Here is a 16,445-nt window from a genome sequence, read left to right on the forward strand (position 1 = left end):
GAAAGTGGGGCTTGGGAAGGTTAAGGTGAGTGGAAGAGTGGGGATTAGAATCCACTCTATTCTAGAACCTATTGATGTTCTTAACCTTTTCATGATAATGCTGATATCTGACTTTTCCACTAACCTCCTAGCCCCAAGAGGCATGGACACCAATAGCCAGGAAGCCTGTCATAAGCAAATTATGGTCCTGTTTGCCCAACGCCACAAAATCAGAATAATGTCTCTGTACTACCCTCTCCTATTTTTTGTGGCACTCAAATACCTAAGAAAAGGAGAAATTAAATGAGTAACTCTGGTATTCTTGTCTTGACCTCTCTGGAGACTTCTTGCATTTTTAAGGCACTTTCCAGAAAACAAATAGCAGAGAACAGGAGATGAGCAGTTTAAATACATTTGTCTGGATTCATTAGCAATAGGGTGGATCTAGTGTAACGTGGAATTCAGATGATTTAGAAAGGGGTTTCAGCTCATTTCCCACAATATTTATAATGATAACTGCCAACATTGCTCAAGATTTACCATTTGCCAAAGCTCTATGCTAAGTGATTTGCATGTTATAATCATCACATCAGCTTGATGAGGTTGGTACTATTACGATACCCATTTTACCAGATGAGGAAACAGAGATGCTGAAAGAATAGTCAAATGGTCTGCTCAGAGTCCACAGTAGTGAAACTCAGCCCCAGCTGGGCCTGAGGTACTTAATATTGTAGGGCAGCATTGTGCTGAGCAAGGAAAGATTCAAGATATAATCCTACAAACGTGAGGAGTATCTATTAATGCTAAACAATGGGCTGGAAGGAGAAACCAAAGGGAAAGGGACACAGCCATGAAAATACATTTATTACATTGCATCAGAGGTGGTGCCAAGAGCTAGGATAGATACAGAATTGAGATTTAAAGGAACTGGGCACGGGGATAGGTAAAGTTTCCATCTGGGGTGACCCTAGGATTTCTATTATCACAATAAGGATTTGACTCAGCTTGATGGGGCAGAGTAGTAATCTTGGGCCAATTTAAAGTCGTAAAATGGTCCAGAAATAACGATCAGCCAGGTAAATGAGTCATTTGTTCATACAACCAGTAAATTGTTAAGGGTCTACTTTGTACTAGGCATTGCTCTGGGCACTGAATAGTTATAAACTAAACTGAAAAAGTCCCCATTTTTGTGGAGTTTTCATTCTGGTGGGAAAGAGAGACAATAAAGGAACAAGTCTGCATGCACATGTATAATGTGTTAGGGGTGGTGGGTGTTGTGAACTTTATAAACCGGTCAAGGGGACAAGAGAGTCTGGAGAGGTTGTGGGGGCATCAAGGCAGGTGCCCTGATAATGCAGAGACCCAGTTTCCGCAGAACCAGAGGAAGTAAGGGCCTGTGCCACTGCGTGTATCAGAGGGAAGAGAGTGCCAGGAAAAGGGAAGAGCAGTAGCAAGGAGCTCCCTGTGGTTGGAGTGGAGGGAGCAGAGGGAAAGTGGGAGGGGAAGGGTGAGGGATCAGCTGGGACAAGACCTGTGGGGGCAGAACTTTGAGACTCTATAGGGATAAGGACTGTCATTAAACTCCTACTATATGGATATATGGAGCACTTCTTTCTGACTTTCTTTGAAAAATTAAAATATTTCTTAAAAATAGAAAGGAAAAAATGTTTGCCATTTTATCATCTAACATGGCCTTTTTCAGTTTCATATGTTCTTGTCTAGTCTTTTCCATATTCATGCACATTTTATGTTTTTTTCATAGTTATAAATACTTGTACATTTTGTTTGTTTTACTTAGTTTCAGATCATACTTGGTTTTTTTGTTTGTTTTTATTTTTTAATTTAAAATTTTTTTAAATTAATTTTTTACTGGCATATAGTTGATTTACAATGTTGCATTAGTTTCTGCTGTACAGCAAAGTGAATCAACCATACTTGTACCTATATCCACTCTCCTCCAGACTTCATTCCCATATAGGTCATTACAGAGCACTGAATAGAGTTCCCTATGTTATACAATAGGTTCCTATTTATTATCTTTTATATATAGTAGTGTGTATATGTCAATCCCAATCTCCCAATTTATCACCCCTCCCTTTCCCCCTTGGTAACCATAAGTTTGTTTTCTACATCTGTGACTCAATTTCTGTTTTGTAAACAGGTTCATGTGTACCATTTGTTTTAGATTCCACATATAAGCGCTATCATATGATATTTGTCTTTCTTTGTCTGACTTACTTCACTCATTATGACAATCTCTAGGTCCATCCATGTTGCTGCAAATGGCATTATTTCCTTCTTTTTTATGGCTGAGTAATATTCCATGGTATATATGTACCACATCTTTATCCATTCCTCTGTCAATGGACATTTAGGTTGCTTCCATGTCCTGGCTATTGTAAATAGTGCTGCAATGAATACTGGGGTGCATGTATCCTTTCAAATTATGGTTTTCTCTGGATATATACCCAGGAGTGGGATTTCTGGATCATATGGTAGTTCTATTTTTAGTTTCTTAAGGAACTTCCATACTGTTCTCCATAGTGGCTGTATCAATTTACATTCCCACCAACAGTGTATGAGGTTCCCTTTTCTCCACACCCGTTCCAGCATTTATGGTTTGTAGATTTTTTGATGATGGCCATTCTAACCGGTGTGAGGTGATTACCTCATAGTTTTGATTTGCATTTCTCTAATAATTAGTGATGTTGAACATCTTTTCATGTGCCTCTTGACCATCTGTATACCTTCTTTGGAGAAATGTCTATTTAGCAGATCATACTTATTTTACAGGTTGATATAAAGCCTTCTGAATAATCAATCTAATGGTTGCATAATATTTCAAGTGAATGTACTACTTCCGCTTGGACACTTGGTTGGCTTCCAAATGGTCCCTATGACTGGTGATGCACAAACATTTTTCTAGCTTTGGATTATTTGAGAGCCCTTCCTCTTCCTCTTAATATTTACATAGTGAATTTTCATAGATATGAGGTATTTCTTGACAATCCCTATAGGTTTGAAGTTATGAGACTAATTACCTGCTGATGATAGTGGTCACCTTTTCAGAATAGATGCCTTCTGGCACTGGTTCATATACCGCCTCCACTATCTGCAAAACAAACAGACTAGAATGATGGAAGTAAAGGAGTCACAGGCGCCTTTGAGTGGTGATACTTGGCCACGACACAAGAGTTACTTAACAAGCATCATAATTTCATGCACACATTTTCATCAGAAACAAAAATATCCCAGCAAATTAAAAATTAGCATTAATTAAACAGTTCTTGAGCATAGAATTGTATTCTTCAAACTGAGTTAAAGTTAACCTCAGATTCATAATAAATGATGTGTAGGATAATACAATATGCTAGATTGAGGGCAGTTCAAACCACAATTAAGAATAAAAGACCAAAAGCAGTTTGATATATTTATTTTTATAATTTTCTATGATAAATTGAAGACAATTATAAGGGGAAATGTGCCTTAGCACATGATGTAGATTTAGAAGAAAGGAGGAAAAATAAACTGGATCATGTGGTTAATAAAACAATGACTGCTTTTAAGTGACAGTTTTATTAAAATCACAAAGGTTCTATTTAAGAAGAAAAGGAATGGTGTTTTTGGCAACATGAGACCCTTTTGTCTTCCAAGGTTGCTTACTTTTGTGGCCAGGGAGAGCATGTTTGTGCTGTAGAAGGGAGGATTCAGAGTCGCCATCTGATAAAGGATGCAGCCTACTGCCCAGACATCAGCCTTCTCCCCATACGGCTCACTCTTCAGCACCTCAGGGCTGAATTAAAATAAGGATGTTAATGCTCAATGAAAAAGGGAGGAATCAGTACAGAAAAAAGTTCAATTTTCAAGCTATAGTTGGAGATATAAGAAAAAAATGGAAACTCGATCACCATTTCAAGTAAACATATTAAAATGTATCTTTGAATTCTCTCAGACTCATGTGAATCAAGAAGCACAACCAAGCAATTCTAATTTAAGCAATAAATGTCAATAAACAACTCCTATTAAATGTCCTTTTACTTCCAGAAACAACTACTCCTCCGTGGTAGATGGAATGATTGGCCCCAGTTCTCACTATTCTGGAGATTTTGAATATCCCACTCTTTCCTCTTGGTGGGCAGTGTTTGCTACCCACTCCTGCCTTTGCTTTTGTTGTGTTGGCCAGTGGAATGCGGAAGTGGCAGTGCAACAGATCAGGGCCTCAGTCTTAACAGGTGTTGAGTGCTTCCATTTGTCCCTCCAGGAGCTTCTGTCCAAAAGAACATTGTATCCCAGGTAGCTAGGATAGCCCAGCCTAGGCCCAGCACAAGACACATGGAGCAGATCTGCACACATAAACCTGCATCCTGAAGGAGACCCAGCCCAGGAGACCCACAGACCTGTGAGTCTGACAATAAATGCTTATTGTTGAATGCCACTGAGATTTCATGGTGATTTGTTATCCAGCATTATTATGAGCAAAACTGACTGACATAGCACCATCCCTTTGCTATTCAATGCTAGCTTATAAAGTAGGAAGCAAGACCATATTTAAATGTGTTGCAGAAAATGACAACTTCCATCATGTTCATCTCTTCTGAAATTTCATATCTAGTCTGAATAAGGATGCTGTCAGCCTTTAAATGAAGTTAAGCTGTGAGGGTTTATGGATTTGACATTTTTTTTAATGTGGAGGGGTGGGTAGTTCCTTTGGATATTTTGAACTGATAGAAGTTTCCTCTCTCATATTTGTAGACTGAAACTCAGCAAAGTGTTAAAAGCACTCAGCACACACACAACCCTAAATTAAGTAGTTTGATGATTCAGTTCTAAAGTATGCATTTAGGACTGTGCTCAACCTTCTAAATTAATGGAGTAGGAATTAATGGTTAACTTGGGCAGTGGATTAAGATACAAAGAAACTCATAAATTGGTATCAGAACAGAGTAAGTATTGGCTGTTAAGAATAACCAAGGAGTTGCAATTCTTGTGAGATTATGGAGAATGATTTACATTATGTATTTACAGAGGAAGTGTGATTTCAAGATCTCTCAGTTAAGCATTTTCATAGGTACTGTCTTTGAGTTCAATAATATGGCAATGGGGGAATCCGGGTGAAATTTCCAGGGCTCTACTGGTCCTAAGTGTATAAAAGTGTCCCCTGTTGTCACTCGACCAACTGCTCACATTAAAAAATGCCATAGGGCTTCCCTGGTGGCACAGTCGTTGAGAATCTGCCTGCCAATGCAGTGGACACGGGTTCGAGCCCTGGTCTGGGAAGATCCCACATGCCGTGGAGCAAATGGGCCTGTGAGCCACAATTACTGAGCCTGCGCGCCTGGAGCCTGTGTTCCGCAACAAGAGAGGCCGCGATAGTGAGAGGCCCGAGCACCGCGATGAAGAGTGGCCCCCACTTGCTGCAACTAGAGAAAGCCCTCGCAAAGAAACGAAGACCCAACACAGCCAAAAATAAATAAATAAATAAATAAATAAAAATTAAAAAAAAAATGCCATAAAAGGAAAAAAATGTCTTCAACAAAAAAATATCCTTGGCTCTGCACAGACAAATGGCACATGTTTTAATCTACTGAGAACTCAGAAGATTTGTTTCATATTTCCAAAAGCTCATGAAGCAGGTGCTGTGAGTGCGCCACCCATCACCCACTCAGATCTCTTTTCCATTTCCTGTTTCCTGTGTGCTTTCACTCTCAACAGCCAGTGTCTGTACTTCTCTGGAGGACAGCCTTCAGTTTTCCTCAAAAGATAACTACTCGCTGTAGAGGAAAACTCTTGTAAGAGTAGAATTTACTTAGTTTATTTTTCTCATCATTACACCTCTTCCTTCATCTCACTAGAGACCACACACTCCTTTCATCCCCACAGGCATGCCCCTTTGCAATATGGCTGTGCCGCTCCTCCCAATAAAAGATGGAGTCTATTTTGTACCCCTTGAATCTGGGCTTAACCACATAACTTGCTTTGGCCAAGAAGACATCAGGAAAAGTGATGCAAGGAGAGAACAGAAAAGCACTTACTCTTTGTGGCTTGCTCTCTCTTCCTGCTCTTGAAAACCCTACGATCACAAGCAGGTGATTGAGCCCAGGCTTGCCTGCTGCATGATGAGCATCACATGGCTCAGTTACCTCCAGAGCCCCTACCCACAGCCACTCTACCACCATATCCATCAGTGAAGCCTTTGAAAACCAGGTGACCACAATGCACAGGTGAGCCCAGACAACACAGATAAGCAATCCCAGCTCAAACCAGCCCACAATTTGCCAGTGCACAGTATATTGAGAAGAAGAAAAAGGTTATTGTATCAATCCACTAAGTTTTGAGGTCCTTAGTCAAAGTTAACTGACATGACAGCTTTCATCAGATTCTCAAAGCTGCCCATGCCTCCCTGAAAAAGACAGAGAATCACTTCTCTGGAAGAGAACAAGAAAGGGCAATAAAAGACAACACAGTTGCCAACTATCACTTTGCTTCTGGGGTCCAACTTCAAATATTCTCTAAGATAAAAGAGTTTCATAATTACAATTAAAAGCAATGGCAAAAACAGAGTTTGATTTCCAAAAACCACACAAAATGTTCTCTTATGGTCTAAATTGTGTCCCCGCAAAATTCATGTGTTGAGTCCCAACCCCCAGTACCTCAGAATGTAACCGTATATACAGATAAGGCCTGCATGAGCTGATCAGAGCTGCCATTGGGGTGGCCCTAATCCAGTATGACTGGTGTCTGTATTAGAAGAGGAAGAGACACCAGGAGTGTGCGAGGAACAACCATGGGAAGAGGCAGGAAGAAGGCGGGGCTGGCATTTGCAAGCCAAGGAGAGGCCTCAGAGGAAACCAAACCTGCCAACATCTTGATCTTGGACTCCAGCCTTCAAATAAATTTCTGTTGTTTAAGCCACCCAGGCTGTGGTATTTTTTATGGCAGCAGGTTCTATGAAAAAAACCTATTCATGTGTTTTTCATCTTTAAAAAGAACCCAGCCTTTGGGAAATATGGCTAAAGTAATGATTCAATCACTACTTATTTTGGTGATTATTGTTTAGAAAGCGATTGTAAAATAATTCACTGTCTTGTAATAATTTCCAATTTCTCCACTTAAGGTGAGCCCAACCACATTTAAAGAAATACAGAGTTACAGCTAGCAATGCTCCCTTAAGAGAAAGAAGTTAAATAGTACACACACACACACACACACACACACACACACTTTAAAATGGGTTTTCTCTTTCCCAATCAAAAATATTACTCTGTATTTTAAAAACTGGATATTCCTATGTGATTTGGTCATCTAAAATCTTTTAATGGTAAAGTAGAGCATAATTTATATGATATTTAATAAAAATAAGGGCTTTTCTGGTAAAGATTAAACATATGCAATTAAATGTGTAAAAAATTACAGCCATTATAAGTTGTACTTCAATTAAAATATTATCATTTTTATTATTGCTGACCTAACGTACATGGTGACTATATTTAATAATAATGTATTGTATACTTGAAATTTGCTAAGAGAGTACATCACAAGTAATGTGATAATTGAATCTATTGAAGTAATAGATATATTAATTAGCTTGGTTGTATAATCATTTCACAATGTATACAAATATCAAAACATCACATTGTAAACCTTAAACATATACAATTTTTAATTGTCAATAATACCTCAATAAAGCTGGAAAAAATTTTAAGTGAAGCCAGCGATAGTATATTAGGTAGATGGCAAGGACATTCTTCACTTATTACTATATTTTAATAAATAAGTCAACATAGCTCATAATCAGCAGCCTTTGAGAGGGGGCTGGAGGAAAGTTTATCTAAATACTACCTCTGTTTTAAAAAGGCATAAATTCACAAACTGATAATGAAAACAAGGTGGAAGAAAGATGAGGAAGGAAGGATGCTTAATATAATTTTTTAAAAAGACAAACTATTTAGATTTTTAAATTCCATTAGTAGTCCCTCACTGATGTGAACAATTAGGTTGCTAATTGCCAAAGATTCTTATTTACTCATTATTGAGGTAAGCAAGGAAAGTATTGAATCTAGATGTTTTTCAAAACAGTTTAAAGTATGAACATTTTGCTATTTCACAAATAATTCAATACTATGATGATTTATATAAGTTGGGAGGGGGGATTTCTTTCCTTTAAATGCAACAAAGTACATCCACAAAGTAAATGAAATGAAATGATATGTTAAAAGGTTCTGAGTGTAGACAGTATATTCTTCTTTCCTACAGTGGTCATGTTGTCATCTTTGTTAAAAGTTTGATTATTGTCCTCATTTTGTCAGCACATATACTAAAATTAGAATGACACGTGAAAATTAGCATGACCTCGGCACAAGGATGACATGCAAATCTGTGACGCATTCCATATTTTAGAGGCAGTAAGATGACAGGCAAAAGATGAGGACTATACTCTAGTTAATAAAGTTGTTTCCCATGGGGTAAAGATTAACAATTTTGATACTGCTATACATGTATACCAGAATTCAACAATTAAGTAAATGAGTGGCAGATGGCAGAAGCCAGGTTTCTCACTATTGGAGTGGAAGAAAGGTTACAGATAAGCAAGGAAAGGAGTAGGGCTACTCTACAAGGAGGTAACAGATTAGAGTTGGAGACAACAGTATAAACCCTTGTTTAGCTTAATATTAATATAGATGGTTACATATGAAAATATTTATAGTTATGCGAATATACACAGGTTACTATGCACATATATATCTTTGTTCTGTCAGATGAAAAGGCCTAGAATTGATGACTTCCTAGTAGCAATGAGCACACTTAGCACCAGATCTTGGTTTTTAACACCATTCTCCAATAAAAAGAATCAGGACCATTGGAGAAATGACTGATAATAGGACTGGGGCAAGAAATATACTAAATGAACCTGGAGTATCTTATAGTTCTAGAAAGTTAGTCTAAAAAAAAAAAAGCACAATGATGGGGGTATGCCAGAGGGATATGGAAGACAAGTCAACCAGCTTCCAGTGGCCAAATGTAGAAAAGTTTGAACAACATAATAAAGTATTGTATTAGTCAGCTTGGGCTGCCATAATAAAATACCAATAACGGGGTAGCTTAAACAGAAATAAACAGGAATTTATTTCTCACAATTCAGGAAGCTGGGAAATCCAAGAGCAAGGTGCTGGCTAATTCTGTTCCCCAATCAGGGCCTTCTTCCTGGCCTACAGATGGTTGCTGTGTCCTCACAGGGCAGAGAAAGAGAGAGAGAGATTGAGCAGAGTTTCTGGTGTCTCTTCTTATAAGACCACTTATCGCATCATGAGGCCCCCACCTTCGTGACCTCATCTAAATCTACTTAACTTCCCAAAGGCAACAATCTCCAAATAACATCACATTGGGGTTTAGGGTGTTAACGTATGAATTTGGGAGGGGGACACAATTCAGCCCACTGAAAGTTTTATTAGATTATAACTCAGGGTATAAAATAATTATTCATGAGTCCATACTGATATAAATTTTAAAAAACCAAATAAATAAATAAACAGGAGGCAATAGACAAATCTCTTGAAAAATGACAAATAATGAAGACTCCACCTTAAGGAGATGAAGCATAACTCCCCACTCCTTAAGTTTGGGGTGCATGTAGTGACTTTCTTTCAAAAAGTACCTTATAAAAAGAAAAAAAAAAGAGTAACTTTACAGTAGAGAGACCTGATAAACACTATCTCCAGCCAGCTGATCAAGATTAACATCAACAGTGTTAAGTCATATTGATAGTATGTACCCATGATAAGAGAATGGCAGTTTACACCTGTGATCTTCCTCCCCAAACATATTCCAGTCTAATTATTAGAAAAATATCAGACAAACCCCAATTGAGGAAATTCTATGAAATACTTAACCAATAATTCTCAAAACTTCCAAGGTCATTAAAAACAAGAAAAGTCTGAGAAATTGCCAAAACCGAGAGGAGTCTAAGGAGAAATAAAAGATTACCTGGTCAACAAGTATCTGTAATATTAAGATGATAGGGTTTTTATTCTTAGAAGAAAAGGTATATGATAAATTGAAAATGAAAATATTTGAAGCAAGAAAACAAATCACTTCCATCAAGTATATCCATCCATTGTGCCACCAATTAATCTTATTATCAAACATAGAATGCTAAAATTACAGGCTATTTCCTCTCCTATGTTACATATACAGTTGACCCTTGAACAATGCAGGGTTTAGGGGTACTGAGGTAGGAGACAGATGGGCCCCTGGGCCAGACAACTGGTGTCTGTCAAGTGGAGTAAAACTGAAGCTTTGTTCTCACCCAGACACTCCAAGGACAAAGCTAGTGGCAGAAGCTGAGCTCTGCTGAAGTAAAGAGATAAGATGACCACTCCTGAGGTCAAGGAAAACTTCCTGTCTGCACATGCAAAGGAAGGCTCCTTGGGGGTCAAAAAGGGAGGGGGCACCACCCCATAATAAGTGTGAACATACATCCACAGGCCTCTGTGGTGGGATCCATCTCAACAAAAAGTTGCACATGCATCTTGGGGAGGGTCCTAGGACTGGTCAGGTGTGGAAAAAGAAACAAGACAATTAGCCAAAGGTAAACAAAGACCCAGAAGGACTGTCCTATATACAGGATTTAAATCACCTCTTTACTGTGCTCCTCCTCATTAGAGAGGACTCCCACACCCCTTCTCTCTGGGTGTGTATTTCTGCGTAGCTTCTGGCTTAAGTAAAATAAACTGTTTCTCTGTGTGCTCTCGCATACGTTGTGCTGTGTCTCTAATAATAAACTTTGTACCTGTTTTTACAGTTTTTGCCTCCTTGAAACATTCTTGCTTTCAATGGGGGTAAGAGCCAGGAGAATTTTGCCTCTAGCCACTAGCCCCTGGTGAACTAGCGGCTAGGATTCCTAGTTTTCATCCGGGCTACCCAGGTTCAATTCCTGGGCAGAGAACTAAGATGTCTCTTCAGGATTGCTCATTGCTGTCTCTCCAAGATCAGTACGACCCTCCATGCAGTTGAAAATCCATATTTAATTTATAACTGGTCCTCGGTACCCGCAGTTCCGCACACTCAGGTTCAACCAACCATGTCGTGTAGTACTGGAGTAAAAACTCCAGTAGTGAGGTGAAAAAAACTAGTGAAAAACTCATGTCTCTGAAAAAACTCTCATAGTTCAAATCTGTATTGTTCAAGAATCAACTGTATACAACATAAGGCATCAAAGATTTTTAATTTTTCCTTTGAAGTTTATATACTACCTCCTCTTTTTTAAAGACTTAATTTTTTAGAGCACTTTTAGGTTTACAACAAAATTGAGAGGAAGTTATGGAGATTTTTCAGTATACTTCCTTCCCCCACATCCCCTTTCTTTTTTATTCTCATTAACAGCAGGCTTAAATCAGCTCACACCTGGATTATCATAAAAGCCTTACCCCCTTAAAAGTGTTTTCATTTGTTCATTCACTGAACAATTATTTACTGAGCACCTACTATATGCCTGTCTTTCAGAGAGTTTTTTTTTGAAAGAACAGAGAAAAGTGGGTCAGTAGCTGGAAGAGAAAGGGAAGAATATGAGTTTTTGTTTCTTAAGATGGGAAAAAAATGTCAGTATGCTAGTCAATTGGTAGGAATGAGTCACTGGAGGCAGAGAAATTAATGATGCAGAATTGACAGGGCTTGTCTGGAGAAATGGTCCCCACTAGGACTGCAGGAGTTCAGGCCATTCAGGGGCATGGGGGCAGGCAGCTGGGAGGACATGGAAGCAAAGCCTGTGGAAGTTCTCTTCTGAAGGACGGAGCAGAGTCGCTAGTGTAAAGGTGAAGTTCAAACTCCTCTCTCTTGCCATTAATCCAAACCTTACTCGGTCAAACACCCTCTCCACAGAAGCCTCTGCACACACTGATTTCACATTTCACTAATCTCCTGATGCCCCTTCAACTACCCGTGTCCTCCGCCAGGCTTGCTCTGCTATTCCCCCATCTACGTGGCAGCAGAGGGGGGTTGTGATAAACACTGGATTCCATCAAAACACGGATTATTTGCCATTCATTCATTAGTACTGTGAATAAAAAATGTTGCCTGCCATATCAGCAAACAAAGGATGCTGAGGCCATTAAGCCCTCCGCCACTACCACTGACCCCTAGGGTGAGCCTTGAGGAGACCCAGGCTGGGAAAGAACAGGATACTGGCCCCAGATAGCTAAGGTGTATATTAAAGGAATGATTTCAGTAAGCTCAGACTCTTGTTCTTCCCATACCTAGACAAGCACTAAATTCCTTAACTTGAGATGTCTGGTTTTCTTTCAGTAACAGTAATCTTTGATTTTCTGACTATTTTGCAAAAACCCCTATATATCCTGGCTCCTCCCTTACCTCTTGGGAGCAGTTGCTCAGACCTATCTGAGAGGCTGTCTTCCAGGCTGAAGTCCTCAGTTTTGTCCACCAAGCAAAACATAATTCTCAACTTTTAGGTTGTGTATTTTTTTCAGTCAACAGTACAAAACTTGAAAATATATATCACTAGGTAGGTGATAGCAGTAACTAAGGAAACATAATTTTACTCATATGACAAGAGCATACACATCTTTTGTTAACTGTATATGAACAGATATGAGAAGAGGCTTTGTTAATTGGGGAAGTGCCATACGCATGACTACTTTGCCAGTGGCCAACAATTTGGTCAGAAACGACCTAGACAAAAAGCATTCAAGTTAAGACTGACCTAGTTCAAACTCTGACACACATATATAAAGGCATAGGAACTTCTAGTTAGCTATTTTTATTTTAGTGGTCAAGAAAAAAATCTGGTGAAAATGAGAAATTGATCACCAATGAATATTCCCAGTCATTGGATTTTCCATATATTGATAATTATTTTGCTGTTAAAAATTCTTTTGCTTTCTTATTTCAAGTTAATTTTTAGCCGATTATATATGCCCTGTGTTGTATGAATTAGGGAGAAGCTGGAATTTGAATGTCTTAAAAAAAGAAGGCTGGTTGAATAAATTATGATTTATCCAGACAATAAAATGTAATTCAGATATTAAAACTGAAGGTACAGGAAAGCATTCATTAACATCAGTGTGTGTGTGTGTGTGTGTGTGTGTGTGTGTGTGTGTTTATGGTTTGCATAAGAAAGGATACCAAGTTGTCTTCTGTGAGTTTGTTCCCCACCTCAGGATTAGTAGGATTATGAGTGTTCTTAATGGAATTTTTTTCTTTATTTTCAGCAATGAGAATCGTAAAAATTAATAAACAGAAACCTCATATAAATAGAGTCAGGAGACCAAAGTGGGGGTTCTCACACCCTCTGATGACAGCAGAGCCCAACAGGAAGAAGAAAGACTCCTTTCCTGGCCAGGATTCAGCCAATGACAAGCCCTGGACTCTTTGTTTCCTGCAGTCTCCTGAATTCCTTTTCCTCCCTATTGTTGCAATAAAAATAGAGGTGAGGTTTTTTTCCCTCTCCTGAGAACAAGGAAAATAAAGGGAACAGTGAACAGGCTAGAGAAGGAACAGGCCTGAAAGAGTTAATCACTCATAGTTTTATTTTAACCGTTACTAATCTGTAGTGTCTGTAAATAGATTTGTACTTCACAAAGCTAACCTATCACTCCCTAACTCTATGTAAATTACATCCTGCTCCTGGTGTTTACATTCTCTGCACTCCCTTGTAACAAATCACCACTGTAGCTTTTCAGAAAGAAAGTCGCAGGCCGATAAACCAGAGATAAACGGACCCAATTACTGAGCTGCCTGATGCCAGCTATGACTGTTTTGAAATAATGCAAGAAGAAGAAAAATGCAAGACCTTCACTACTTTGATCCTTATCATATACCCCAGACTGCAAACCCCACCTATAAAATCCTCTCCAATTTCCCAGGGAAGGGGGCACAGTTCTTGAGGCACTAGCCTGATGTGTTTGCCCCTTTGCCTGGCAAAGGAATAAAGCCATCTCTCTTATCCTCTAAAATCTCTGTCTCCATATTTCTGTTCAGCATTGGTGCACAGAAGCTGAGAGGTCAGCAACACTATGAAGTGTTCTCCTTCCCTTTTCGTGTAGAGACCTGCATGTGGCTTGCTATGTCTGCAGACCTCGAACTGCAATTCTCTGCTGATCCCAAATAAACCCATCTTTGCTGGCAAAAAAACTAACAGTCTTTTTGTTTCAGGTAAACATTTTGGTGGCCCATATAGGGATCAGTGAAGACCCCTGACAGCTGTGAGGCTGGTGAGCAAACAGCTGTGGTACCCTCAATTGAGCCCACTGTCACTCTCTGCCTTTCTCACCAACCTTGGAGGTTGAAAGTACATCTTTCTCCTGGATCCAAGCTCAGGCCCTCTTTGCATTTGAAGCTCTCCAGGCTTTAGTTAGGATCTCTTTAAAGGTTTCATCTTTCTGGTCAAGGCCCTGTTCTGTATGTGAGTACTTGTTTGGCACTTGGGTCTGATTTTGAGATTAGACTATTTCACTGAAACAGGCCGAGATGTTCAACCTATTCCTTTGTTCCTTTGGGAACAGGGGTTGTTTCTCTGAAATGGTGCTGGGTTTTTCAGCCTTCAACCTATTCCTTTGGATGCCTGTGGAGACTGCCAAAAAATAAAAAGCCTCAGTCAGGCTCCTCCAGGACCATGCTGTCTCCTCCTTAGAACCGGCTGGGATTAGCTTGCAAGCTGTTTAAATTATGCTACTTGTGCTGTAAACTGTTTAAGCTGTTTGAAAATTATTCTTTACTCTAGAGGAAAAACCTCTAAGAAATGGGATTCCAGTTATCCAAGTATTTTGAAGATGTCTCCCCCATAGGGACTCTGGCCAATTTTATGTTTAAAAACCATGGCCCTTCCTCATGCGCATTTCTAACTAAATGGACTGACCTGACCAAAGGCAATTTAGAACATCAATGGCCATTATGGGGAACTTTTGAAATCCTCAAACCTAACTTCCTTAAATCCAGATTGGACTACAGTAGTTCAAAAATTTCCAGAACTAACTGGAATGCTGATTTTAACTGGTATTTTGAGGCTTCCCAATGTTATCAAGAGTCTCGAATTGCCTCTTGGTAAAATAAGATTTTAAGATTAACTAAGGCAAACAAATGAATATAAAAAGATAAAATGGCTCCCAAAGTCTCAGGTTCCTCTCCCTCAGCTTCTTTGTCTCCCTCTGATGACATCTTGTCTCTCTGTGTTCTACGCTGCACATGCCTCCCCTAGACCGTCAGTCCCCCCACACTGCTGTAGCAGAAACTAGATGAGACACCCCCCAGGTTGTTAGCCCTTGTTCAGCCCTTATTCTTTCCGATTTTTCCCCCCTCTATTTCTTGTTTAATTGCACTCTGAAAATGACTGCCTTCTAGTTAAAGTTGTACTGTGCACCTGGTGTTTACTTCTCCAAAACAACACTCCCTAACACTCCTTTCCTTTGTGAGCATTCTTCATTCTAGAAAGAAGGTCATGGAACAATAACCTCAAGGACCACCAGAACCACCTGACGCCAGCCCTGATGATCTCAGTGTCTCCACGAGGAAAGAAAAATGCAAGACTACTTCAGACCCGATCCTTACCTACAGCCCTATTTTCCACCCTGAAACTATAAGACCCCTTTCTATTTCCCAGGAAGGGGGGCACAGTCTTGAGGGTGTTAGCCTGCTATGGCCTCCTTTGCCCAGCAAAGCAATAAAGATACTCTTTTCTACTTCTCCAAACTCTGTCTCAGCGTCTCTATTTGGCACTGGTGAACAGAAGCCAGGTTTTGGCAACAATACTAATTCTCTCACCAAACTTCCCTTTTCTCTGAAACTCTCCCCTTTCATTTTTCCTCTGAAGTTAACAGAAATGGTCCCTTTAATATCAAGCCTTCTGAGGATCCAGAGGCTAAACCTTTAATTTCTTATATTCCCTGGACTGAAGCTGAGAGCCATAGTCAAGGATTTTCCCAAAGTAACTAAAGATCTATACAGATTTGCTGAGGGATTTAATATAGTCATTCAGACTTATCAACCTGGTTTCTCTGACTTATATCACCTAGTTCATGTGCTTGTTGGTAAAGGCCAGGCCCAGTATTGGATGAAAATTGCTAATTGGGAAAGTCCTGAAAGGTCTCTAGAATTACAACTGGGAGCCTAGCCCCCTAACTTATTATATGATCACGCTCAGGCAATTGCTAGGTGACTTCAATAAGCAATTTCTAGGGCTTTTCCAAAGCCTGTTGATCAGAACAAAATTCAGGTTTGAACACAAAAACCTGATGAGCCTGTTCATGACTATTACAATAAACTTCAGACTGTTTCTAAAGAAAATTCTGGTCTTCCTTCAGATGATGATTCTACCTTAGTAGCTTTTAAATCTATGTTTATTAATGGGCTGAACAGGGACTTTTCCCTTTTAGTAAAAAGGACCAGGATGGAATGGGAAACTATGTCCACTCCAGATTTAGTTAATGGCAAACCAGCTCTCTTGTACTCAAATGGGTCAC

The 16,445-nt window shown here is 39.4% G+C and overlaps 1 protein-coding gene and 1 non-coding gene across 2 annotated transcripts in view; one reads left to right on the forward strand and one right to left on the reverse strand.

Moving 5' to 3' along the window:
- The window catches only part of NEK10 (NIMA related kinase 10), a 285,708-nt gene that overhangs the window by 130,289 nt on the left and 138,974 nt on the right, over window positions 1–16,445 (reverse strand). The window contains exons 23-24 of the mRNA XM_061196445.1: window positions 3,643–3,772; window positions 3,021–3,091 (exon numbers count right to left, since the gene is read on the reverse strand). Coding sequence (XP_061052428.1) covers window positions 3,021–3,091; window positions 3,643–3,772 — 201 coding nt within the window. The remainder of the gene's footprint in view (window positions 1–3,020; window positions 3,092–3,642; window positions 3,773–16,445) is intronic.
- LOC133095798 (U6 spliceosomal RNA) lies at window positions 8,270–8,375 on the forward strand. Its single transcript, XR_009701661.1, has one exon. It is a non-coding gene; the product is annotated as a U6 spliceosomal RNA (small nuclear RNA).

Source organism: Eubalaena glacialis, chromosome 7 (assembly GCF_028564815.1).
Source record: "Eubalaena glacialis isolate mEubGla1 chromosome 7, mEubGla1.1.hap2.+ XY, whole genome shotgun sequence".
Lineage (NCBI taxonomy): Eukaryota > Metazoa > Chordata > Mammalia > Artiodactyla > Balaenidae > Eubalaena > Eubalaena glacialis.